The 26,914-nt window shown below is 53.0% G+C and overlaps 1 protein-coding gene across 1 annotated transcript; it reads right to left on the bottom strand.

Moving 5' to 3' along the window:
• Positions 1-1,549: 1,549 nt before the first annotated feature.
• Positions 1,550-26,444, bottom strand: PHGDH (phosphoglycerate dehydrogenase). The gene is made up of 12 exons (XM_069735183.1): positions 25,953-26,444; positions 20,505-20,656; positions 15,983-16,048; positions 15,861-15,915; positions 15,592-15,690; positions 15,019-15,151; positions 11,926-12,074; positions 8,929-9,081; positions 6,592-6,724; positions 6,302-6,426; positions 2,219-2,414; positions 1,550-1,755 (listed from the first exon to the last, which is right to left on the bottom strand). The coding sequence occupies exons 1-12, from the start codon at positions 26,220-26,222 to the stop codon at positions 1,628-1,630; spliced, it is 1,659 nt and encodes a 552-aa protein (XP_069591284.1). The 5' UTR covers positions 26,223-26,444; the 3' UTR covers positions 1,550-1,627.
• Between the last annotated feature and the right edge of the window lie 470 nt (positions 26,445-26,914).

Here is a 26,914-nt window from a genome sequence, read left to right as displayed (position 1 = left end):
CCTACCCCTTCTTCTCCAGTGGGGGCAGTAGAGGTGCTCGAAGGCAGTAAGAGCAAGACTCTACCCTCACTACGTTCTAACCCGATATGTCAAAGACCTCTCACGAGGAAGGGTCATAGGAGGGTAGTGGTTCCCTCGGTGCATAGTGGGGGTGTGAGTTTGGTGACACAGGGGGGCGCCTCTGTTGTCGGTTCTGTAAAGAGTTCACCATCTTGTGGCAGACGCATGCGTGAAAATAAACATCCAGGTCCGGACCTGTGTGTGAATGATTACGTATGGGTGTCCACCAAAAATATCAGGTGGAAGTGTGGAACTGGAATCTGGAGTTCGAGGGTAATCGGGCCATATTGGGTGTCAGCCACTGTCGGTCCGAAGACTTACCGGTTGGAGTTACCCTCTGTAATGCCCATACACAACTCATTCCACAGGTCGGCGCTCTGGAGATTTGTCCAGCCTACGTTGTCATCTCCATCGTGCTGTGTTCACCGTAAACCTGAGGGTCAGGTGACTGAGGAGGTGAACTCTGGTGAATCGAGACGTTCTCACTGTAGGTTGTTTACTGGTGAGGTCCAGTGTTGAGGGTCCAGAGTCCCCTCATTGAAAGGGGGGTACTGTCACGATCTATGTTTGGATCTGTGGCAGATCTGGCTTCCTTCAGATTAAAACGTTTTTTTTCCTTTCTGGTCATTGGGGGTTAATGCAGATTTCTTCCCCCGGTGGCCGCTGGTGATATTGCATTGCTGCTGGGTCAGCTGATGTTTGTTACCACTCCCACCATCCTTTATAAGGTCACCTGGTGCATCAGCTGACTGTTGGTTATACAGGTCCTTTGGATACCAACCTTTCTGGAAGTGCTGCTTGCTAAGTGCTTTGGTTCTGCAGTTGAATCCTCATTCCTGGTGCCTTACTCTGCTGTGCGGTGCATTGCAGCAGATAAAGCTAAGTGTGGTGTTATTGTTTCGTTGTCCCTTTGTTGTGTAACTTTCCCAGCGTTGTATTAGTGCAGCGGTGGGACCAGTGCTCTCACCTGCCAGTTCCCTACATAGGGATTAGAGCAGGGCAAGTGAGGGACAAGGTATCCTGGTCGGCGACAGGTTGAAAGAACCCATATAGGGACGGTAGTAAGATCAGGGCACAGCCTCAGGTGAGTGCAGGAGGTGCCCATTCCCTACCGTCAGGGCCCACCGTTGTTAAAGTGTCCCCGGTGTACCCTTGTGTGTTCCGTTGTTTTGTGACCGACCCGTCAGGTCGTGCTACACCAGGACAGTCACTTCGTGACATACGGACTGTGTAGTCCCAGTATGTACGCTGTAATCCCAGAATGAAATATAACCGGGCATAACAGGCGATCGTGGACCAGACACGTGTGACTACATCTGTCAGGACTGGTTTCCAGAGAAGACACATCTATTGTACATGGCGAGATGTCTACAGAACACAGTCTATCCATAGGGGCTGGAAACCTCCCATCTTGCTGTCCATCTGGAACATCACACAGCTTTCCGGAACCATCAAGCATTCTAGTACGATAATGGACAAGAGACTGAGATAAACTAGAACGTTTGTATTTAGGAGAGATCCGAGACAGCAAAATGTTAGAGACTAAGCGAGGACTTCAGGCAGGCAGTCAAAGAGTGATCTGCAGGCAGGACCCCAGGGTCGACACATCTGGGAGAGGAGCAGAGATTCCCGCCACGCTGTGTCCGCCCGACACGTGGAACGTCTGGAGCTGGATATTGGCGGCAGCAAGAACTTCTGGAATATAAGAGAAGAGGGTGAGGACAGAAACCAGGACTAAGAGTCACCAATGAGGAACGGGGACTGGCCATGGCATCACGCCGGCTCAGTGACTAGCACAGCGCACTGGCAGCGCACTGGGGTCCCGAGATGAAATCCCACCAAGGACAATATCTGCACAGAGTCTGAATGTTCTCCCAGTGTTTCCTCTGGTTTCCTTCCACAACCCAGGAACAGAGTGATGTGTGGATTGTGAGGACAGCAATGATGAGGTCTATAAAGCGCAGTGGTATATGTTGACGCTATGTAAGCAAATTAAATAATAAAGAGGAGACTGGACACATCAAAGAATCACAAAAACAGTCAACTTATAAGTTGCCCAACCAATTACCACACTGACGGTTTTCAAGAACTGCTGGTGGAGACTGTCTGTATGATGAGGGAATAGACCATGCACCACAAATGACCGAGTGTTACTCACCTACAAGGTTTGGGAGCTCCGTCTCGCCCATCCACACCAGTAATGTTCCATTCAGAGACACCGGACTTCTAAAGTGAGAGGTTCCAACCTGAATCAGGCAGGGGACATCACCAGTCAATCCCCCAACTAAACGCAGTCCTGCTCCTGACACTTCCAATCTCGTGTCTGCCAAGTCCCCGGAATATTGAGAATTCACCTGAAAGAGAATGCAGTGTGATGATGGCGGCGGAGCGACCATGGAGGGGTATCAAGGTTATTCTGGAGTCTGAGCCATATATCCTGAGGACACTATACTGCCGGACCCAACATACTGATGATGGCGGCTGAGGGACCATGGAGGGGTATCAAGGTTATTCTGGAGTCTGAGCCATATATCCTGAGGAGACTATACTGCCGGACCCAACATACTGATGATGGCGGCTGAGGGACCATGGAGGGGTATCAAGGTTATTCTGGAGTCTGAGCCATATATCCTAAGGACACTATACTGCCGGACCCAACATACTGATGATGGCGGCTGAGGGACCATGGAGGGGTATCAAGGTTATTCTGGAGTCTGAGCCATATATCCTGAGGAGACTATACTGCCGGACCCAACATACTGATGATGGCGGCTGAGGGACCATGGAGGGGTATCAAGGTTATTCTGGAGTCTGAGCCATATATCCTGAGGACACTATACCGCCGGACCCAACATACTGATGATGGCGGCTGAGGGACCATGGAGTCCAAGGTCATTCTGGAGCCTGAGCCATATATCCTGAGGACACTATACCGCCGGACCCAACATACTGATGATGGCGGCTGAGCGACCATGAAGGGTATCAACGCTATTCTGGAGTCTGAGCCATATATCCTGAGGACACTATACTGCCGGACCCAACATACTAATGATGGCGGCTGAGGGACCATGGAGGGGTATCAAGGTTATTCTGGAGTCTGAGCCATATATCCTGAGGAGACTATACCGCCGGACCCAACATACTGATGATGGCGGCTGAGGGACCATGGAGTCCAAGGTCATTCTGGAGCCTGAGCCATATATCCTGAGGACACTATACTGCCGGACCCAACATACTGATGATGGCGGCTGAGCGACCATGAAGGGTATCAAGGCTATTCTGGAGTCTGAGCCATATATCCTGAGGACACTATACCGCCGGACCCAACATACTGATGATGGCGGCTGAGGGACCATGGAGGGTATCAAGGCTATTCTGGAGTCTGAGCCATATATCCTGAGGACACTATACCGCCGGACCCAACATACTGATGATGGCGGCTGAGGGACCATGGAGTCCAAGGTCATTCTGGAGCCTGAGCCATATATCCTGAGGACACTATACCGCCGGACCCAACATACTGATGATGGCGGCTGAGCGACCATGAAGGGTATCAAGGCTATTCTGGAGTCTGAGCCATATATCCTGAGGACACTATACCGCCGGACCCAACATACTGATGATGGCGGCTGAGGGACCATGAAGGGTATCAAGGCTATTCTGGAGTCTGAGCCATTTATCCTGAGGACACTATACCGCCGGACCCAACATACTGATGATGGCGGCTGAGCGACCATGAAGGGTATCAAGGCTATTCTGGAGTCTGAGCCATTTATCCTGAGGACACTATACCGCCGGACCCAACATACTGATGATGGCGGCTGAGGGACCATGGAGGGGTATCAAGGTTATTCTGGAGTCTGAGCCATATATCCTGAGGAGACTATACCGCCGGACCCAACATACTGATGATGGCGGCTGAGGGACCATGGAGTCCAAGGTCATTCTGGAGCCTGAGCCATATATCCTGAGGACACTATACTGCCGGACCCAACATACTGATGATGGCGGCTGAGCGACCATGAAGGGTATCAAGGCTATTCTGGAGTCTGAGCCATTTATCCTGAGGACACTATACCGCCGGACCCAACATACTGATGATGGCGGCTGAGGGACCATGGAGGGGTATCAAGGGTATTCTGGAGTCTGAGCCATATATCCTGAGGACACTATACCGCCGGACCCAACATACTGATGATGGCGGCTGAGCGACCATGAAGGGTATCAAGGGTATTCTGGAGTCTGAGCCATTTATCCTGAGGACACTATACCGCCGGACCCAACATACTGATGATGGCGGCTGAGGGACCATGGAGTCCAAGGTCATTCTGGAGTCTGAGCCATATATCCTGAGGACACTATACTGCCGGACCCAACATACTGATGATGGCGGCTGAGGGACCATGAAGGGTATCAAGGTTATTCTGGAGTCTGAGCCATTTATCCTGAGGACAGTATACCGCCGGACCCAACATACTGATGATGGCGGCTGAGCGACCATGAAGGGTATCAAGGGTATTCTGGAGTCTGAGCCATTTATGCTGAGGACACTATACCGCCGGACCCAACATACTGATGATGGCGGCTGAGCGACCATGAAGGGTATCAAGGGTATTCTGGAGTCTGAGCCATTTATCCTGAGGACACTATACCGCCGGACCCAACATACTGATGATGGCGGCGGAGCGACCATGGAGGGTATCAAGGTTATTCTGGAGCCTGAGCCATATATCCTGAGGACACTATACTGCCGGACCCAACATACTAATGATGGCGGCTGAGGGACCATGGAGAGGTATCAAGGTTATTCTGGAGTCTGAGCCATTTATCCTGAGGAGACTATACCGCCGGACCCAACATACTGATGATGGCGGCTGAGGGACCATGGAGGGGTATCAAGGGTATTCTGGAGTCTGAGCCATATATCCTGAGGACACTATACCGCCGGACCCAACATACTGATGATGGCGGCTGAGGGACCATGGAGGGGTATCAAGGGTATTCTGGAGTCTGAGCCATATATCCTGAGGACACTATACCACCGGACCCAACATACTGATGATGGCGGCTGAGCGACCATGAAGGGTATCAAGGGTATTCTGGAGTCTGAGCCATATATCCTGAGGACACTATACCGCCGGACCCAACATACTGATGATGGCGGCTGAGGGACCATGGAGTCCAAGGTCATTCTGGAGTCTGAGCCATATATCCTGAGGACACTATACCGCCGGACCCAACATACTGATGATGGCGGCTGAGCGACCATGAAGGGTATCAAGGCTATTCTGGAGTCTGAGCCATATATCCTGAGGACACTATACCGCCGGACCCAACATACTGATGATGGCGGCTGAGCGACCATGAAGGGTATCAAGGCTATTCTGGAGTCTGAGCCATTTATCCTGAGGACACTATACCGCCGGACCCAACATACTGATGATGGCGGCTGAGGGACCATGGAGGGGTATCAAGGGTATTCTGGAGTCTGAGCCATATATCCTGAGGAGACTATACCACCGGACCCAACATACTGATGATGGCGGCTGAGGGACCATGGAGGGGTATCAAGGTCATTCTGGAGTCTGAGCCATATATCCTGAGGAGACTATACCACCGGACCCAACATACTGATGATGGCGGCTGAGGGACCATGGAGGGGTATCAAGGTCATTCTGGAGTCTGAGCCATATATCCTGAGGAGACTATACCGCCGGACCCAACATACTGATGATGGCGGCTGAGGGACCATGGGGGGTATCAAGGTCATTCTGGAGTCTGAGCCATATATCCTGAGGACACTATACCGCCGGACCCAACATACTGATGATGGCGGCTGAGGGACCATGGAGGGGTATCAAGGGTATTCTGGAGTCTGAGCCATTTATCCTGAGGACACTATACCGCCGGACCCAACATACTGATGATGGCGGCTGAGGGACCATGGAGGGGTATCAAGGTCATTCTGGAGTCTGAGCCATATATCCTGAGGAGACTATACCGCCGGACCCAACATACTGATGATGGCGGCTGAGGGACCATGGGGGGTATCAAGGTCATTCTGGAGTCTGAGCCATATATCCTGAGGACACTATACCGCCGGACCCAACATACTGATGATGGCGGCTGAGGGACCATGGAGGGATATCAAGGTTATTATGGAGTCTAGGCCACATATCCTTATGAGGCGATACCACCGGACCCAACATACTGATGATGGCACCCTATAGTGATATATCACCTGGATTCCGACTTCTTTGGTGAAGAGGCAGGCGTTCACTAGATTAACCTTCTTGTCTGGGTTATGGAGAAGTCCGATAGCGACGGCCGAGCAGAGGAATGAGCCTGAATTCTTCAGAGCGCCTCCTAGTGTTAGAAGAACATGTGGGATAAGCTGAGGGACTCATTGTCCAGCACCAAGCGTTCTCTGGTGACAGATCTGATGACAACGAGCCACGATCACTCCCTCTGCCTTCTGTGGTCTAGTCAGCAGATACGAGGCGACGTCTTGCGACCATGGAGGCTTCTCACCTGAAGTGATCACTTGGATCTCTCCGTGGACTTCTGGTGACAGGGAGCGAAGAAGACGACCCAGCGCTTCCCCCAACCTGACCCAGGGCTTGGTTTCTGGGGAGAAGGCCCTGGTGAGGGCCGGGGCATTGACCTGAGGAGACACAAACAGGTCGGTAGTAACTGAGGTTCACCCACCGATGACCAGTAACCCCGGCACCGGGTCACAGAGCACAAGCTGCCGAGTACCTGGGAATCATCATATGTAAACCGGGCGCCGCCCGAGAACACCAGGACACATGATGACACCATGATTACAAGAGAGGACAAAAGCAGAAGGCAATTAACTCATCACTGCTGAAATAATGAGCAAGAGGTCACATCCATCAGAGGAGGCCAAAAATATAAAAGCAGAAGGCGAAACATTTCCTCTTACTAAAGTCTACAGGAAACTCCTCTGCTCCTCCTAATACTGGACCGACGGACGCCACAGTCTGCTGCACAGGTATAACCACAAGTATAACCACGGACGCCACAGTCTGCTCCACAGGTATCACCACGGACACCACAGTCTGCTCCACAGGTATAACCACGGACACCACAGTCTGCTCCACAGGTATAACCACGGACACCACAGTCTGCTCCACAGGTATAACCACGGACACCACAGTCTGCTCCACAGGTATCACCACGGACGCCACAGTCTGCTCCACAGGTATCACCACGGACGCCACAGTCTGCTCCACAGGCATAACCACGGACACCACAGTCTGCTCCACAGGTATCACCACGGACGCCACAGTCTGCTCCACAGGTATCACCACGGACGCCACAGTCTGCTCCACAGGCATAACCACGGACGCCACAGTCTGCTCCACAGGTATAACCACGGACACCACAGTCTGCTCCACAGGTATAACCACGGACACCACAGTCTGCTCCACAGGTATCACCACGGACGCCACAGTCTGCTCCACAGGTATAACCACGGACGCCACAGTCTGCTCCACAGGTATAACCACGGACACCACAGTCTGCTCCACAGGTATAACCACGGACACCACAGTCTGCTCCACAGGTATAACCACGGACCCCACAGTCTGCTCCACAGGTATAACCACGGACCCCACAGTCTGCTCCACAGGTATAACCACGGACACCACAGTCTGCTCCACAGGTATAACCACGGACACCACAGTCTGCTCCACAGGTATAACCACGGACCCCACAGTCTGCTCCACAGGTATAACCACGGACCCCACAGTCTGCCCCACAGGTATCACTACGGACGCCACAGTCTGCCCCACAGGTATAACCACGGACGCCACAGTCTGCCCCACAGGTATAACCACGGACGCCACAGTCTGCTACACAGGTATAACCACGGACGCCACAGTCTGCCCCACAGGTATCACCACGGACGCCACAGTCTGCTCCACAGGTATAACCACAGGTATAACCACAGACGCCACGGTCTGCTCCACGGGTATAACCACGGACGCCACGGTCTGCTCCACGGGTATAACCACGGACGCCACAGTCTGCTCCACAGGTATAACCACGGACGCCACGGTCTGCTCCACGGGTATAACCACGGACGCCACAGTCTGCTCCACAGGTATCACCACGGACGCCACAGTCTGCTCCACAGGTATAACCACGGACACTACGGTCTGCTCCACAGGTATCACCACGGACGCCACGGTCTGCTCCACGGGTATAACCACGGACGCCACAGTCTGCTCCTCAGGTATAACCACAGGTATAACCACAGACACCACGGTCTGCTCCTCAGGTATAACCACAGGTATAACCACGGATGCCACAGTCTGCTCCTCAGGTATAACCACGGACACCACAGTCTGTCCCCAGGTATAACCACGGACGCCACAGTCTGCTCCACAGGTATCACCACGGACGCCACAGTCTGCTCCACAGGTATAACCACGGACACCACAGTCTGCTCCACAGGTATAACCACGGACCCCACAGTCTGCTCCACAGGTATAATCACAGACGCCACAGTCTGCTCCACAGGTATAACCACGGACACCACAGTCTGCTCCACAGGTATAACCACGGACGCCACAGTCTGCTCCACAGGTATAACCACAGACACCACAGTCTGCTCCACTCCCTATAGGGGGCACTAGAGACCCCGCTCTCCTCTGTGTGTGGGGGGGAAACTGTCAGCTTAGTCCACTGCCCCGATATAGCGCAAGGGGCTGCGTACCTCCTGCTCTGCCCTCTGCTGGACACGCTGAGATCTCACAGGACAGATTTGTTATTTCATCATTGGTTGTAGAACAACTGGATGAGAAAGAGATAAATCGGGGTCCAAGACCCTCAGATACTCACGGCCCCAACAAGAGCCCGCTCCTTCACCAGGTCCACAATCTGCGCAGCGATCTCCTCTCCGCAGCGGTTCTGAGCCTCGTGTGTGCTGGCCCCGAGGTGAGGGAGGCTGATCACTAGTGGGTGGTCTACAAGGGCCCGATCCCGAGGAGGCTCCTGAAAAACGTGCAGTAATGTCATGCGTCAGGATCTGGAGCACCTCGGTCGTCACTCTCCCGGATGTCAGTGTGGGCTGTGCCCTGATCAGGAGCGCTGGTTGTCGGGGTCAGGGGTGCCTCGGTTGTCAGGGTCATGAACGCCTTGGTTGTCGCTCTCCCGGATGTCAGTGTGGGCTGTGCCCTGGCTGTCAGGAGCACCTCAGTCGTCGAAGTCAGGGGCACCACGGTTGTTGCTCTCCCGTATGTCACTGTGGGCTGCGTCCTGGTTGTCGGGGTCAGGGGTGCCTCGGTTGTCAGGGTCAGGGGCGCCTCGGTAGTCAGGATCATGAACGCCTCAGTTGTCGCTCTCCCGGATTTCAGTGTGGGCTGCGCCCTGGTTGGCGGGTGCAGGAGCGCCTCAGTTGTCGCTCTCCCATATGTCACTGTGGGCTGTGCCCTGGCTGTCAGGAGCACCTCAGTCATCGGAGTCAGGGGTGCCTCGGTTGTCGCTCTCCCGTAAGTCACTGTGGGCTGCGTCCTGGTTGTTGGGGTCCGGAGCGCCTCGGTTGTCGCTTTCCCGTATGTCAGTGTGGGCTGTGCCCTGGTTGTCGGGGTCAGGGGCGCCTCGGTTGTCGCTCTCCCGTATGTCAGTGTGGGCTGCTCCCTGGTTGTCGGGGTCATGAGCGCCTCAGTTGTCGCTTTGCCGTATGTCAGTGTGGGCTGTGCCCTGGTTGTCGGGGTCAGGAGCACCTCGGTTGTCGCTCTCCCGTATGTCAGTGTGGGCTGTGCCCTGGTTGTCGGGGTCATGAGCGCCTCGGTTGTCGCTCTCCCGTATGTCAGTGTGGGCTGTGCCCTGGTTGTCGGGGTCAGGAGCGCCTCGGTTGTCGCTCTCCCGTATGTCAGTGTGGGCTGCGCCCTGGTTGTCGGGGTCAGGAGCACCTCGGTTGTCGCTTTCCCGATGTCAGTGTGGGCTGTGCCCTGGTTGTCGGGGTCAGGAGCGCCTCGGTTGTCACTTTCCCGGATGTCATTGTGGGCTGCTCCCTGGTTGTCGGGGTCAGGAGCGTCTCGGTTGTCGCTTTCCCGGATGTCAGTGTGGGCTGTGCCCTGGTTGTCGGGGTCATGAGCGCCTCGGCTGTCGCTCTCCCGGATGTCAGTGTAGGCTGTGCCCTGGTCGTCGGGGTCAGGAGCGCCTCGGTTGTCGCTCTCCTGGATGTCAGTGTGGGCTGCGCCCTGGTTCTCGGGGTCAGGAGCGCCTCGGTTGTCACTTTCGCGTATGTCAGTGTGGGCTGTGCCCTGGTTGTCGGGGTCAGGAGCGCCTCGGTTGTCGCTCTCCCGGATGTCAGTGTAGGCTGCGCCCTGGTTGTCGGGGTCAGGAGCACCTCAGTCGTCGGGGTCATGAACGCCTCGGTTCGTCACTCTCCTGTTGTGAATTCTGTGGCAGAGCTCCCTCCTGTGGTCGTGAGTGGTACTTCGGCTGGTTCTGTCCATGAGCTTCCTTTGGTGGATGTGAGTGGGGCTGCGGCTTCTGAGTTTCCTTCCTCAGGTGATGAGGTTAAGTCGTTAGGTGCTGCTCTATTTAACTCCACCTAGTTCTTTGTTCCTGGCCTCCAGTCAATGTTCTAGTATTGGTCTTGCTCTCTCCTGGATCGTTCTTGTGGCCTGTCTTCCCTGCATAAGCTAAGTTTTGCTTGTGTTATTTTTGTTTGCTATTTTTTCTGTCCAGCTTGCTATATTGGTTTTTCTTGCTTGCTGGAAGCTCTGGGACGCAGAGGAAGCACCTCCGTACCGTTGGTCGGTGCGGAGGGTCTTTTTGCCCCCTCTGCGTGGTTGTTTGTAGGGTTTTGTGTTGACCGCAAAGCAATCTTTCCTATCTTCGGTCTGTTCAGTAAGTTGGGCCTCACTTTGCTAAATCTATTTCATCTCTGTGTTTGTCTTTTCATCTCAACTCACAGTCATTATATGTGGGGGGCTGCCTTTTCCTTTGGGGTATTTCTCTGAGGCAAGGTGGGCTTATTTTTCTTTCTTAGGGCTAGCTAGTTTCTCAGGCTGTGCTCGAGGCGCATAGGACTGGTCAGGAGAGCTCCACGGCTACCTCTAGTGTGGTTGGATAGGATTAGGGATTGCGGTCAACAGAGTTCCCACGTCTCAGAGCTTGTCCTATGTTGTAATGTAATTGTCAGGTCACTTTGTGTGCTCTGAACTTCAAGGTCCATTGTGGTTCTGAATCACCTGTTCATAACACTCTCCTGGATGTCAGTGTGGGCTGTGCCCTGGTTGTCGGGGTCAGGAGCGCCTCAGTCGTCGGGGTCAGGAGCGCCTCGGTTGTCGCTCTCCTGGATGTCAGTGTGGGCTGTGCCCTGGTTGTCGGGGTCAGGAGCGCCTCAGTCGTCGGGGTCAGGAGCGCCTCGGTTGTCGCTCTCCTGGATGTCAGTGTGGGCTGTGCCCTGGTTGTCGGGGTCAGGAGCGCCTCAGTCGTCGGGGTCAGGAGCGCCTCGGTTGTCGCTCTCCTGGATGTCAGTGTGGGCTGTGCCCTGGTTGTCGGGGTCAGGAGCGCCTCAGTCGTCGGGGTCAGGAGCGCCTCTGTTGTCGCTCTCCTGGATGTCAGTGTGGGCTGCGCCCTGGTTCTCGGGGTCAGGAGCGCCTCGGTTGTCGCTTTTGCGTATGTCAGTGTGGGCTGTGCCCTGGTTGTCGGGGTCAGGAGCGCCTCGGTTGTCGCTCTCCCGGATGTCAGTGTAGGCTGCGCCCTGGTTGTCGGGGTCAGGAGCACCTCAGTCGTCGGGGTCATGAACGCCTCGGTTGTCGCTTTCCTGTATGTCAGTGTGGCCTGCCCCCTGGTTGTCGGGGTTCACTCTTCTCCACTGACCTCGGTGAAGACGTCCAGCCCGGCGCCCCCACACTGCCCGCTCTCCAGGGCTCGCAGTAATGCCGCCTCATCGATGATTCCCCCTCGGGCGCAGTTTATGACCTGGACCCCGCGCTTACACATGGAGAACGCAGCGTCATTAATGAGACCTGGAGAGATGTAGAAGTGTTCAGCCCGGGAGAGGAGCACAGTGCTGGAGACTGACAGCAGAAAGTCTACACACCCCAGGAACATTTCCACATTACAAACGGCTCATGTATGTTCTGTTATGGAGCAAAGTAACGAGTATTAATGACGGTAACAGAATAATCCAGGGTGTACTAATTATTGGGAACAAACCTCTCTCTGCCATTACTGCTGCAGTCTCTTGAAGTCTGTCTCTCCTCCTTTCTCTGCAGTCTTTTGGGGTCTGTCTCTCCTCCTTTCTCTGCAGTCTTTTGGGGTCTGTCTCTCCACCTTTCTCTGCAGTCTTTTGGGGTCGGTCTCTCCTCCTTACTCTGCAGTCTTTTGGGGTCTGTCTCTCCTCCTTTCTCTACAGTCTTTTGGGGTCTGTCTCTCCTCCTTTCTCTACAGTCTTTTGGGGTCTGTCTCTCCTCCTTTCTCTGCAGTCTTTTGGGGTCTGTCTCTCCTCCTTTCTCTGCAGTCTTTTGGGGTCTGTCTCTCACCTTTCTCTGCAGTCTTTTGGGGTCTGTCTCCTCCTTTCTCTGCAGTCTTTTGGGGTCTCTCCTCCTTTCTCTCCAGTCTTTTGGGGTCTGTCTCTCCTCCTTTCTCTGCAGTCTTTTGGGGTCTGTCTCTCCTCCTTTCTCTGCAGTCTTTTGGGGTCTGTCTCTCCACCTTTCTCTGCAGTCTTTTGGGGTCTGTCTCCTCCTTTCTCTGCAGTCTTTTGGGGTCTGTCTCTCCTCCTTACTCTGCAGTCTTTTGGGGTCTGTCTCTCCTCCTTTCTCTGCAGTCTTTTGGGGTCTGTCTCCACCTTTCTCTGCAGTCTTTTGGGGTCTGTCTCTCCTCCTTTCTCTGCAGTCTTTTGGGGTCTGTCTCTCCCACCCCAGCGCCTCGCGGTGAACTCCTTTCACCTCCCTAGGTTCTCATGCTGGCGGTGCTCTCAGAAAGGTCTTACGTCTTGTTGACACTCTCCATTACTAAACTCTGGGCTTGTTGCCCCCTGACTATACAAAGGTGACACCAACCCCCCTCCCCATTGTCACCCCACTTACCACCGCACCAGGGCAAGCGGGTAGAGCGAGGCTAAGTGCCAGAATTGGCAGATCTTGTGGATGCACCATTTCTGGGGAATATCCATGACACTTCCCAGCCTTTGCTGGTTATTAGGTATATGGGGACCCTACACCATCTTTGAGGGCTATCCCCCCATTTCAATAACTAGGAAAGACTAAATATACCGCTGTGAGCTGATACAATAGCCTGGGAAGCTCCATGTTTATTACTCCCTTCCCAGGCTCTAAACATCTGCCCCCAGCTGTCCGCTCTCCCTCTGCTGGTTAATAAAATGTCGGGGGATCCCATTTCAGTTTTTTCAGAAAGAAATGTATTAAACATTATTATATTTCTATCTATGTGTATATATCTTTTTGTACCTATCAATATATCTATCTAATCTCTCTCTTTATTATATATTTCTTGAAGAATATTTCCTTGGGAAACGATGTGTAAATGACAGAGAATTGCACGTCAGATGCTACGTGATGGGTTTGAGCTCTTATAGTCGTCCTGTGAACATGTTCCCCCCCCACCAACCTATGGATCTCGGCAGCTCCTCCAGTGACCATCAGCCTCTCCTGTTTCTCTGATTAGAGCTCTCCTTCCTCGGGATGTCAGGTTAGGTGGACGGCCATGTTTTGTTAAGTTTGCACTTACTACATTGTTGTGAATTCTGTGGCCAAGCTCCCTCCTGTGGTCGTGAGTGGTACTTCGGCTGGTTCTGTCTATGAGCTTCCTTTGGTGGATGAGAGTGGTACTGCGGCTTCTGAGTTTCCTTCCTCTGGTGATGAGGTTAAGTCGTTAGGTGCTGCTCTATTTAACTCCAGTCAATGTTCTAGTATTGGTCTTGCTTCCTCCTGGATCGTTCCTGTGGCCTGTCTATCCTGCATAAGCTAAGTTCTGCTTGTGTTACTTTTGTTTGCTATATTTTCTGTCCAGCTTGCTATATTGGTTTTTCTTGCTTGCTGGAAGCTCTGAGACGCAGAGGGAGCACCTCCGTACCGTGGTTGTTTGTAGGTTTTTGTGTTGACCGCAAAGCTATCTTTCCTATCCTCGATCGATTCAGTAAGTCGGGCCTCACTTTGCTAAATCTATTTCATCTCTGTGTTTGTATTTTCATCTCTACTCACAGTCATTATATGTGGGGGGCTGCCTTTTCCTTTGGGGAATTTCTCTGAGGCAAGGTAGGCTTATTTTTCTATCTTCAGGGCTAGTTAGTTTCTCAGGCTGTGCCGAGTTGCATAGGGAGCGTTAGGCGCAATCCACGGCTACCTCTAGTGTGGTGTGATAGGATTAGGGATTGCGGTCAGCAGAGTTCCCACGTCTCAGAGCTCGTCCTATGTTTTTGGTAATTGTCAGGTCACTTTGTGTGCTCTGAACTTCAAGGTCCATTGTGGTTCTGAATTACCTGTTCATAACACTACATACTCCTTCCATGCTTGGATGATTGATGCTCCGTGAGATGTTCAGAGCTTGGGCTATTTTCTATAACCTAACCCTGCTTTCCTCTTCTCCCCCACTTTATCCCTGACCTGTCTGGCGGGCTCCTTGGTTTTCATGATGCTCTTCGATCCCTAATCTTCTCACACAAACCTCTGAGGCCATCACAAAGCAGCTGTAGTTCTACAGAGGAGAGATCACACCCAGGGGGACACAATGTACCAATTATGTAACTTCTGGGGGCGACTGGTCACTTAAGATTTTTTTTTAAGGGGTTCAATTTACAAATGTATATTTTTGCAATAATTAATAAACCTTTACACGTCACAGATACTCGCTACTTTGTGTTATCATATAAAATTACAATAAAATACATTTAAGTTTGTTGAAAAACAATGTGGAAACATTCACGGGGCATGATGACTTTTTTGTATATACCTGTGGTGGAGGGCAGGAGAGGCGTGTGCACAGTGATGTAATCGCACCGACCCCAGATTTCTTCTAGAGGAAACTGTTGAACCCCAAACTCCGCTGTGACTTCTGGGGGGATTATGGGATCGTATCCAATGGTCTGCGGAAGTGAAAAGAAAATAATGGACAGGAAGAAGGAACGGAATAAAACAGAGAGGGAATAAAAGTCACCTAGGAGGAACATCATGGGCAGGGGCAACGACGAGGCCTGGGAGTCAGGCAAGGGTGACGGCAAGGGTGACAGCAAGGCCGGGCAAGGGCAACGGCGGGAAAGTCGGGTAGGGGTGAAGGCGAGGCCGGGAAAGTCGGGCAGGGGCGACGTCAGGGAGTCGGCACAAGGGCGACGGCGAGGCCGGGTAGTTGGGCGGGAGATGGCGGGGAGTTGGGCAGGGGTGATGGTGAAGCCTAAAAGCATTGCTAGCAGGCGGTATGGGATAAGAAGGGACTGGCAGAACCTTGGGCGGGGAGATCTGTGGTAACCTCAGAGGGTGGCTCCTCTGCTTTGGGGACATGGTGGAGTACCGAATGACAGTTCCGCACCTTCATCTGGAATGATTGCATCCTTGTTGCCACTTCTTTCCCGATCCGTCCAAGCCCCAGGATTCCCAGCGTTTTCCCGTGCAGCTCGGAGCCCATGTACTGGGGGACACAGGATGGTTAGTAAAAGTTCTGACTGGTTTCTCTCACCCTCCAGTGTGTCTGGCTGGTGACCCCCCCCCCCCACCACCACATCATTTTCTGACCCTCCTGCTCCTCCTCGACATCATTACCCAGAGTGTCATTGAAACCAACTGCTTTGAGATTCATACCTTCTTCCTGTCCCATTTCCCCTGCTTCATTGAAGACGCAGCTTGAGGAACCTGCCTGAAAACAGATGATTAAATGAAGAAGGGATCACACCACTATCACATGCATAAGTAAGTACACCCACCTGGAGAGGCTGAGGATGAGGCCACATGTCAGCTCCGCGGCACTAATACTGTTTCCGGTGGGTGTGCTGCATGTAAAGGGGGACAAATGAATGTCATATAGCAGAAAAAAGGACAGACCAACAGCTGAACTTCTCTAATACAAAGCACAGGAGAAGAGCGGACCGTGCGGAGGGTGAAGAACGAAGCCGAGAAGGGATAGTGACACTGACAGTGGCCGGGCCAGCCTGCTGAATCTAACAGTATCACACCAGAAGTAATGTATGTACACAGCACCAGCAGAATAGCGAGTGCAGCTCTGTTAATTGTGGGTGCGGTCGCCACTGATCCTGCTGTGTGCTCCAGAGAACCATCACCTCTCCATCGGGGGACTTGCTCTCTCTCCTAGGGAGGGGGGAGTGGGTTTCCTGGGATGAGTGAAGGAACCTGGCCAGGAGGAGGAGGACTGGAGGAGACTGAGCCCCTTATGCCTGATGATGCGGAGGTCAAAATGTCACCTCCTCTTGTCACTGGTCCAGCAGGAGTGAATATGGTGGTGGGTATGGATGAGGAAAATGCTTTGTCTAGTGGTGTGGTTGCTAGTCTGGAGGAGGGTGAGGGGGTTATGGAGGTGGGTAATAGTGATACTGGTGGTGTAGATGTGGTCACTGGCCCGGTTGTCCCCCCTTCCAATGGTGGCAGAACCCCTCAGGAGTTATGCCACCGTCACCTCCGGGGGAAGTAGGGCGTCCTCCTCGTCTCCAGGGACGGCATGTTGCAGCAGCGTCTCCTGGAGGCTCTAAGAAGGGGGAGAGATCACTAATGGTAGAGGATTGAGAGGTTTATCTATCCTTCTGGATATAGAGGCATGGCCTTGGGGCCCTCCGAGAGCAAAGAGGGGGGATGGGGGGGGGAAACAATGTGGTCCCTCTCAACAGCTGGGCCTGGTAGTGCGCGCAGGAATGTGGTCCATCTTCGGTGGAGGGGCAGTGATACGTGTCCTAAGGTTGTGGAGCTCCAGCTGAAGATGAACTTCAAGGCGATTGACATGTACGCCTTGATACATCCCTATTCCATGCTTAGTTTGATGTCAGCTTTGTTCAGCCAGAGGGGCTTGAGCTCTTCTGGTCGAATTATGAGTTGGCAAAAAATAAGCCCAGCTGGCGAGACTTTACCATTCATGCGGTGTCTCGCCAAAACCAAATCAAGAAAGTGACAGTGATGGCTTGTAACAAGTCGCTTTCTTGTTATGACATGACGTGACTTGGCAGATATGGAGAGGTGGTGGAGATGCCAAAGAAAAACCGTGATGAGTTTGGTATCTGGTCAGGGGCCTGGACATTTATGGTAAAACGTAATTATTCAGGTGGTACGGTTGCCCACATTCCATCATCTGCCTTCCTGGGTAGGGATCGTATCCTGGTCTTCTACCTGGGGCAACCGAAGCTCTGTCACAGGTGCGGCGACCCACACACTTCAGTGCAGACTGCACGGTGCAGAAATATGCATTGTGTGGGGATATCGGCCATCTCGCTGCATCTTGTGAGGAGATTAGGCGTCACCTGTGTGGTGAGTTAGGTCACCCATTCAGCCGTTGTCCTCGCTCCTTCGCTAATTCAGTCGTGACCCCGGTGGGAGAAAGCTGTGAGGCTGATTCTGCTGGGGAAGGGACTAGCAGGGGTGGGGGAGCGGAGGGGCCAAGGAAGAAAAGCAATAAAAAGACACCTGCCCAGCTAAGGCGTCTAGACAAGCGCAGACAGGATAGGGAGCTGGGCGAGCCTCGGGCTACTGGGGCGGCCCATGTCCTGAATGCCAGTCTTGCTGCCGAGGCCCCGAGGGATGATGAGTTGGATGAGGAGGTCAGGAAGATCCACAGGGAGGAAAGTGCCACTGGCTCCGAATCCTCCAATTATGAAAGTATGGATGAGGATAATAGGCAGCAGCTAGAGGACAAGCGTAAGCTCGGCACCAAAAAGAAGAGAAAGAAGGGAGATAAAACATTGTCTCCCGTTCTGACCAAGGTACCTAAGGAAGGAAAAACTGACTTCCCTCTGGATAGTCTTTCTAACCGGTTCCAAGCCCTTCAGAACATCTCTTCCTCTGAGGAGGAAGCTGAGGGTGAGGTTCTGGCTTCAGCGGGGCTCACAGGGGACGCCGAGTCTCCTCCTTCTGGGAATGTAAGGTCCTTGGAGGGAGGGACTGGCCCAGAGTCCGGAGACGAGGATGATAAAAAGAAAAAACTTGTGGGAATTTACACCTCTGTGTCATTAGAGAGGCAGAAGTATTCCTCCTCTGAGGCAGAGGATAAGGGCAGTGGGAAGAAGAAAGCCATCTAACAATCACCAGTGATGGCGGTACTCATTCCATTGACGCTGGAGTCCATTAATGTCCCCAGCATAAAGTCAAATACAGACAGATTTGTGGCCTTTGATTTTCTCAGCCGGGTTGAAGCTGACATTTTCTTTTTGCAAGAGACCAGGCTGCCAAACATGGGAGATGTGTTTAAAGCTAAGAGGGAGTGGAGACTCGGGCCCTCCTATTGGTCTCTTGCGGCCGAGCCGTATTGCGAAGTGGCGGTCCTTTTTACCGCACCGGTGGAATGCCGACGGGTTATTGAGTTAGAAATGGGGAGGTGCCTGATCTTAGATGTCCTCATGAAGGGGCAAGAGCTCCGGCTCATTAACATTTATGGTCCCCAATCTAAGTGGGACCGGAAGTGTCTCTTTATGAGGATCAAGCCCTACCTTTTTACAAGTCGGCCGGTTGTCTTTGGAGGGGACTTCAATGCTGTCACGAGGCCCCGAGATAGAGGAGGTTCCAGAGACAAGCTGACTTATGATAGCGTCGCCCTTAATAGTATAGCTAGTGAGGCTCGCCTGGTGGATGTCCACATTCGGCACACCCCAGGCCACGAGGGGTTCACCTATCATAGAGGTAACTGTAGGTCCAGAATAGATAGGTTTTATTTAAAGGAGGAAGCTGTCTCTTCAGCAGTGTCTGTTGTTGAGGTGGAGTTCTCCGACCACTGTTTAATTTGTTTTTTTCTGAATGTTACAGAGACCCTCCGGATGGGAAGAGGCTTTTGGAGGCTCAATTCATCTCTCTTGGAAGAAGCGGAGATAAGACAGTCCTTTGAGGATTTTCTTCAGAGCCAGGTACCATTACTGGATCTTTGTAGTAGTAAGTCAGAGTGGTGGGAGATGTTCAAGGAAAGGGTGGCGAGATTAATTCGCCAGCAACTTGTAAAGGCCCCGTCACACTGGACCATATCGCTAGCGATCCGTGACGTTGCAGCGTCCTCGCTAGCGATATCGTCCAGTGTGACAGGCAGCAGCGATCAGGCCCCTGCTGGGAGATCGTTGGTCGCTGAAGAAAGTCCAGAACTTTATTTCGTCGCTGGATCTCCCACTGACATCGCTGAATCGGCGTGTGTGACGCCGATTCAGCGATGTCTTCGCTGGTAACCAGGGTAAACATCGGGTTACTAAGCGCAGGGCCGCGCTTAGTAACCCGATGTTTACCCTGGTTACCATCGTTAAAGTAAAAAAAAACAACCACTACATACTTACCTACCGCTGTCTGTCCCCGGCGCTGTGCTTCTCTGCTCTGGCTGTGAGCGCCGGCCAGCCGGAAAGCAGAGCGGTGACGTCACCACTGTGCTTTCCGGCCGCTGTGCTCACAGCCAGAGCAGAGAAGCACAGCGCCGGGGACAGACAGCGGTAGGTAAGTATGTAGTGGTTGTTTTTTTTACTTTAACGATGGTAACCAGGGTAAACATCGGGTTACTAAGCGCGGCCCTGCGCTTAGTAACCCGATGTTTACCCTGGTTACCGGCATCGTTGGTCGCTGAAGAGCTGTCTGTGTGACAGCTCTCCAGCGACCAAACAGCGACGCTGCAGCGATCCGGATCGTTGTCGGTATCGCTGCAGTGTCGCTTAGTGTGACGGTACCTTTAGTTGTCAGTACGATAAACACGCATCTTTGGTTTCTGAGAGGGATTACGGGAAGTACCACTCGCCCGACCCTTACAGAAACTGCAAGATGTCAGTGAATACTAATGTAATTACAGGACTGGCTGACACTACGGGGTCCCTGAGACGATCCAGATCAGGAATCCTGGAGGTTGTCAGATCCTTCTACTCGCACCTCTTGGGGAAAAGGGATCTTGATTGGGATCAGATGTTGGCTTCCTGGCTGAAGCCGTCCCCAAACCAGAGATAGACCCCTCTCTTTATGACAGAGATGATCAGTGAAGAGAAAGAGAAAGTTAAGTTCGCGATTGAGTTTGTGTATAGTATTGTTTGCTATAATTTTGTTATTTTTTTGGTGACCAGACCAGAAGGTGAAAGTAGTAATTATTAGTTATTATTCTGTAAATGTAGAATGTGAGAGGACAATGAGCGCCTGGACCACTGTTCATTATACTGATTATTTTTCTGGCTGATATTTCTGCTTTGTTTCTATTTATTATTGTTATGTTTTTCATTTTTTATAATAAAAGATCTACGGGATGTAACTCCGTTACACGATACATGAGACTCTTACTTCATTACAATGATCCCGTTCTTGGTAGCAGCTTCCACATCCACATTGTCCACTCCAGTTCCTGCTCGTCCCACCACCTTCAGCCTCGTTCCTGCAGTCAAAACGTCTGAGGAAACCTTGGTGGCTGAACGGACAATAAGCCCATCATAGTCCTGTGGGGTCAGAGATCACAGCCAATGAAAAGCACCAGGGGATAATGGGCCCCTCATACTTCATACATGGATGGTTGCAAATCACTACTGTTCTCACTGGTAGTGCAACCTGCTGCGCGTGCCCCAGCCGCCTCCAGACAGGGCTAGCCGCTGCGCGTGCCCCAGCCGCCTCCAGACAGGGCTAGCCGCTGCGCGTGCCCCAGCCGCCTCCAGACAGGGCTAGCCGCTGCGCGTGCCCCAGCCGCCTCCAGACAGGGCTAGCCGCTGCGCGTGCCCCAGCCGCCTCCAGACAGGGCTAGCCGCTGCGCGTGCCCCAGCCGCCTCCAGACAGGGCTAGCCGCTGCGCGTGCCCCAGCCCCCTCCAGACAGGGCTAGCCGCTGCGCGTGCCCCAGCCGCCTCCAGACAGGGCTAGCCGCTGCGCGTGCCCCAGCCGCCTCCAGACAGGGCTAGCCGCTGCGCGTGCCCAAGCCGCCTCCAGACAGGGCTAGCCGCTGCGCGTGCCCAAGCCGCCTCCAGACAGGGCTAGCCGCTGCGCGTGCCCCAGCCGCCTCCAGACAGGGCTAGCCGCTGCGCGTGCCCCAGCCGCCTCCAGACAGGGCTAGCCGCTGCGCGTGCCCCAGCCCCCTCCAGACAGGGCTAGCCGCTGCACGTGCCCCAGCCGCCTCCAGACAGGGCTAGCCGCTGCACGTGCCCCAGCCGCCTCCAGACAGGGCTAGCCGCTGCGCGTGCCCCAGCCGCCTCCAGACAGGGCTAGCCGCTGCGCGTGCCCCAGCCGCCTCCAGACAGGGCTAGCCGCTGCGCGTGCCCCAGCCGCCTCCAGACAGGGCTAGCCGCTGCGCGTGCCCCAGCCGCCTCCAGACAGGGCATCAAGTGATACAAATAATAGAAAGGAAAAGCATCCAGTCCAGGTGATGAAAAAAACAACAACAAAAAAAACCCCTTTATTCTGCCATGATACGACGTTTCGCCCACAATGGGTCTTTATCAAGTGTACACAAAGCATAAAATGGCAGCCGTATACAGTGTGGTGGCACATGCCCACCGATCACAAACAAGGTACTGCCCAATTTACATCATTACAAAATCACTAAATACACAATTAGTTATACATTAACAAGTGCGATATAAATATCCGATCAGTTTATACGCCAATAATATGTTTGTACAGAACCCGCCCCATAATTACAAACCAATCATATCATGGCATCACGGTTGTTATAGCGACTGCACTTTGATCTCCCGACCCATGACGGACGCACACACAGAAGCCCCTGACCAATAGGCGCATGTATAAGTGTTGGCGCCAGAAATCGGCCTCACTAGCTAATCACAAGTACTGACACTACCGCAGGGAACCCGGAGCCGGAGTCCGATCACGTGACCAAGTCACATGACCACACCCGCAGGTCCTCCACACAGTGCGCGCGCTCACAGGGCAGAATGCAGAGGAGCCGAATTAGTGATTCCTATGACCACATGCTGAGATCCTAATCCCGCACTACTGTATATAATCACTTCATTAATTACTAGCACCTAATTAGACCAGGGACAAAACTATACATACAAAGCATATCACCTGACACCAAGGGGGGAACAGGGGCTCTGGGGAATAACCAACTACCAGACAAATAGCATGTACATACCGGAGTTTTCAGGTTATAAGACGCACTTTTCCCCCAAATTTGAGGGGACAATGGGGGTGCATCTTATAATGTGGATATACCTTACCGGTACTGATGCTGCAGGTTGGGATGAGGGGGCGTCTGATTGGATTGGAGTGCAGTCGCTATAACAACCGTGATGCCATGATATGATTGGTTTGTAATTAATATAAGATTTGTAGGTTATTGGCGTTTTTTCTTAAACTGATCGGATATATATTTTGCCCTGGAGCTCACATCAGCTGATATCGCGCCTGCGTGTCGCGGACGCCCGAGACGCCACAGTGTGTTGTGCTTTGCTCACACTACAGGCCGGGATCTGGCGCTGTGCGCAGGCGCGATCAGCTTACACCACCTGATGTAAGTTCAAGGGCAGCACGCACGGCGCATGCCCGAAAAATGAGAGCACAGCGCAGGCGCCATGAGTACAAACAGAGGAGGCGGCACTGAGGGAATGATGGACGGCTTGGAGGCGGTTGAGTCCGGGGGGGAAAAAAACGTACCCCCCCAGACTCAATACAGGCATGGTGCGCTATTTATAAAACTGAAAATGTCAGTGTTATTAGGGAGAAAAAACATAAAAGCCACCTTCACGGAATGCAGCCTTAGTGCTGCAGAAGGAGGCACTTTTACTTAAAACGCCTAGGGGGGGGGGGGGGGGGGGGGGGGGGGGGGGGAGTGACAGGTTCCCTTTAATATCTGCCTTTCTGAAGTCCACTCTTACTTAGTCTGAGTCCTCGCTAGTCTTCCTCCTCTTCTAATCCAAAATGAGAGTATAGCACGATCCCTGCCTCCTAAATTCCCAGCCACATTTATTTCCTCAACTCTTACCAAGAGGGGGGAAATGGTTAAGTCCAAGATTGCAGATCCTCTCGTTCTTTTCTACCTTTTGAAAGCTAAAATGGTCAGCAAGAGCAAATAAGAATTTTCTGGACCCATTACTTTTGCCTGACATTCCCAACAAATATCTGGATAGATAAAATCTCCCCATGATCACGATGTCGCACTTTTTCGAGAACAGAGACATCTGATATAATAAGAGTTCATCCATGTCTTCAGTCTGTCCAGGTGGCCTATAGTAAACACCTACAATAGTGTCAGTTCTTCTCTGCTTGTATTCTTACCCAGACAGTTTCTACAGAGCTACCAGTCTCTAGAGCTTGGATCTCTGTGTAAATATATGTTTTCATAACATACCATGCAACACCTCCTCCCTTTTTGTTAAGCCTGTTTCTAATAAGTTGTATCCTTCAAGGTTTGTATTCCAAGCATTTGTATCATCCCACCAAGTTTAAGTGATGCCTATCCTATGACATCATATCTCTCTTCCTGTGTTAGAAGCTCCAATCCTCCTTGTTTCCAGTGCTCGGTGCATTTGTATAGACACATTTTAGTTTGAAGTCAGTTTCTCTTGCTCCTCTATTTTCATTCAGAGTTTGTTGTTTTTGTTCTTTATTTCCACTTCTAATATGAGGGTTCTCGAAATAATTCATTAGCTGCATATTTCTTCCTGGCCGTATATTTCCCATCCCATATAAGCTCTCCTGATGGGTGTAGTAAGGCGTCTACCAAATATGTGTTTTCCTGTATTCATAAGATACAACTCATCTCTAGCAAGGAATCCATCATACAGGTAATTCACTCCATGGTCAAGAAACCCAAAATGTTGTTCACGGCACCACCGACGTAGCCAGTCGTTCACCTGTAGAATCCTGATCAACCTCCTTGGTCCATGTCCATCCACTGGGAGGATGGATGAGAAGACGCCCTGCGCTACCAGCTCCTTCACTTTCCGGCCTAGGTCTTCTTAGTCTCTGCATATAGTTTCTCGGTCCTTTCTCGCTGGGTCATTTGTTCCTACGTGTATTAGCAGACATCTTTATAGACTGCAGCAGGTCTATTCATCTTGTGGAGACGCTCAGCCCCCAGAAGTATCACCGTCTGTGTATAGGATGCGGTGATTCTGCGCAGTTCACCACCGTGTACAAGAGCCGGCAGCGCCATGGATGGGGCGGGTGTCCGGTACGCCACATGGAAACACGGCCCAGTGCTGTATACCTGCCCCGCTCCCACCTGGAAGATAAGAAAGATAACTTATTATACTCCCCTGAGGGGCGGTCCGGGGGACGTCGCAGGTCCGGGGTCTCCCATCATCTGATGGCCTCATGGCTGCCCGGCTCCTGTGCAGGCGACTGATCTGCCCTGATGAGGGGACGGCAAAGTACTGCAGTGTGCCGGGAGCCATGAAGCCATCAGGAGGGCGGCGGTCATAAGACGATGAGACCCTGGACCTGCGACGTCCATCTGACCGCCCCACAGGGGAGTATAACAAGTTATCTTTCTTATCTTCCAGGTGGGATCGGGGGCTAATCTACCTTATACCTCAGCCCACCCTCCTCCTCCTCCTGCTGGGGGACACCTCAGCCCACCCTCCTCCTCCTGTCGGACACCCCAGCCCACCCTCCTCCTCCTGTCGGGACACCCCAGCCCACCCTCCTCCTCCTCCTGCTGGGGGACACCTCAGCCCATCCTCCTCCTCCTGTCGGACACCTCAGCCCATCCTCCTCCTCCTGTCGGACACCTCAGCCCATCCTCCTCCTCCTGTCGGACACCTCAGCCCATCCTCCTCCTCCTGTCGGACACCTCAGCCCATCCTCCTCCTCCTGTCGGACACCTCAGCCCATCCTCCTCCTCCTGTCGGACACCTCAGCCCATCCTCCTCCTCCTGTCGGACACCCCAGCCCATCCTCCTCCTCCTCTTCGGCTCCTCCTCCTCTCCTGACACTTTTTGCTTCTCTTGCATCAGACTTTGCAATGAATGAGATTTTCCCTGAGCGGAGCCTGCAGAGCATTGCACCTCACAGCGGGTCGCACAGCACAGGGCTGCAGACTATCACTCCTGAGCAGTGTACAGAAACCATCCTCCCTGCAGAGCATTGCACAGACTGTATCACAGGAACTAGAGAGCACTATCTGCAGAACATCTCACTATGTAGCCATGGATTGTGGAGGGGCATGCCTTGTACAGAGGTCGGTCCAATCAGCAGAGCATTGCTCCTCAACATTGTGCAGATGGTTACTACTCTGCTGAGGCTCATCCAATGAAGGCCCTGCTCTATACTGCAGAGCATTGCATCACCCTATACTGCAGAGCATTGCACTATACTGCAGAGCATTGCATCACCCTATACTGCAGAGCATTGCACTATACTGCAGAGCATTGCACTATACTGCAGAGCATTGCATCACCCTATACTGCAGAGCATTGCACTATACTGCAGAGCATTGCATCACCCTATACTGCAGAGCATTGCATCACCCTATACTGCAGAGCATTGCACTATACTGCAGAGCATTGCACTATACTGCAGAGCATTGCACTATACTGCAGCGCATTGCATCACCCTATACTGCACACTATACTGCAGAGCATTGCATCACCCTATACTGCAGAGCATTGCACTATACTGCAGAGCATTGCACTATACTGCAGAGCATTGCATCACCCTATACTGCAGAGCATTGCACTATACTGCAGAGCATTACATCGTGTTACACTGCAGAGCATCGCTCTGCACACCGGCCGGCTCCGCACACACCGCCCCTCCCCCGCACATGCCCACCGCTCTCCTACCTTTATCTTGGAGATGAGCTCCTGGGGGCTCAGTCCGGGACTTTCCGTCACCTCTATGCCCCCCTGAGAGCGCAGAATCTCCTCACAAGCCGGAGCCAGGAGGTCACTGATGAGGACTCGTCTGATGTCTGACAGCGCCGCCATGTCCGAGGGCTCTGCTCTCCGTGCTGACAATGCAGCAATGGCTCCAATCAGCCACACTCCTTCCCTCACATTTACTGAATCAGTGAGTTCAAATCTCCTCCCTCTCCTCACAGTCCTTCCCTTCATCCTCCCTCTCTCCTCACAGTCCTTCCCTCCATCCTCCCTCTCTCCTCACAGTCCTTCCCTCCATCCTCCCTCTCCTCACAGTCCTTCCCTCCATCCTCCCTCTCTCCTCACAGTCCTTCCCTCCATCCTCCCTCTCCTCACAGTCCTTCCCTCCATCCTCCCTCTCTCCTCACAGTCCTTCCCTCCATCCTCCCTCTCCTCACAGTCCTTCCCTCCATCCTCCCTCTCTCCTCACAGTCCTTCCCTCCATCCTCCCTCTCCTCACAGTCCTTCCCTCCATCCTCCCTCTCTCCTCACAGTCCTTCCCTCCATCCTCCCTCTCTCCTCACAGTCCTTCCCTCCATCCTCCCTCTCCTCACAGTCCTTCCCTCCATCCTCCCTCTCTCCTCACAGTCCTTCCCTCCATCCTCCCTCTCTCCTCACAGTCCTTCCCTCCATCCTCCCTCTCTCCTCACAGTCCTTCCCTCCATCCTCCCTCTCCTCACAGTCCTTCCCTCCATCCTCCCTCTCTCCTCACAGTCCTTCCCTCCATCCTCCCTCTCCTCACAGTCCTTCCCTCCATCCTCCCTCTCTCCTCACAGTCCTTCCCTCCATCCTCCCTCTCTCCTCACAGTCCTTCCCTCCATCCTCCCTCTCTCCTCACAGTCCTTCCCTCCATCCTCCCTCTCTCCTCACAGTCCTTCCCTCCATCC

The sequence above is a fragment of the Ranitomeya imitator genome, chromosome 7 (assembly GCF_032444005.1).
Source record: "Ranitomeya imitator isolate aRanImi1 chromosome 7, aRanImi1.pri, whole genome shotgun sequence".
In the NCBI taxonomy this organism is placed as follows: Eukaryota; Metazoa; Chordata; class Amphibia; order Anura; family Dendrobatidae; genus Ranitomeya; species Ranitomeya imitator.
The sequence above is the reverse complement of the archived record's forward strand: the minus strand, read 5'-3'. Positions and strand labels throughout refer to the sequence as shown.

Bases quoted from the DNA above. Each gene is read 5' to 3' on its own strand.
- PHGDH (XM_069735183.1), bottom strand. From the start codon at position 26,222: ATGAAGGGAAGGACTGTGAGGAGAGGGAGGAGATTTGAACTCACTGAT. The intron at 16,049-20,504 runs GTAAGAGTCTCA...CTTTACATGCAG, and splicing joins AACGGGATCATTGTAATGAA to CACACCCACCGGAAACAGTA. The intron at 1,756-2,218 runs GTGAGTAACACT...CTTATATTCCAG, and splicing joins GGAGCTCCCAAACCTTGTAG to AAGTTCTTGCTGCCGCCAAT.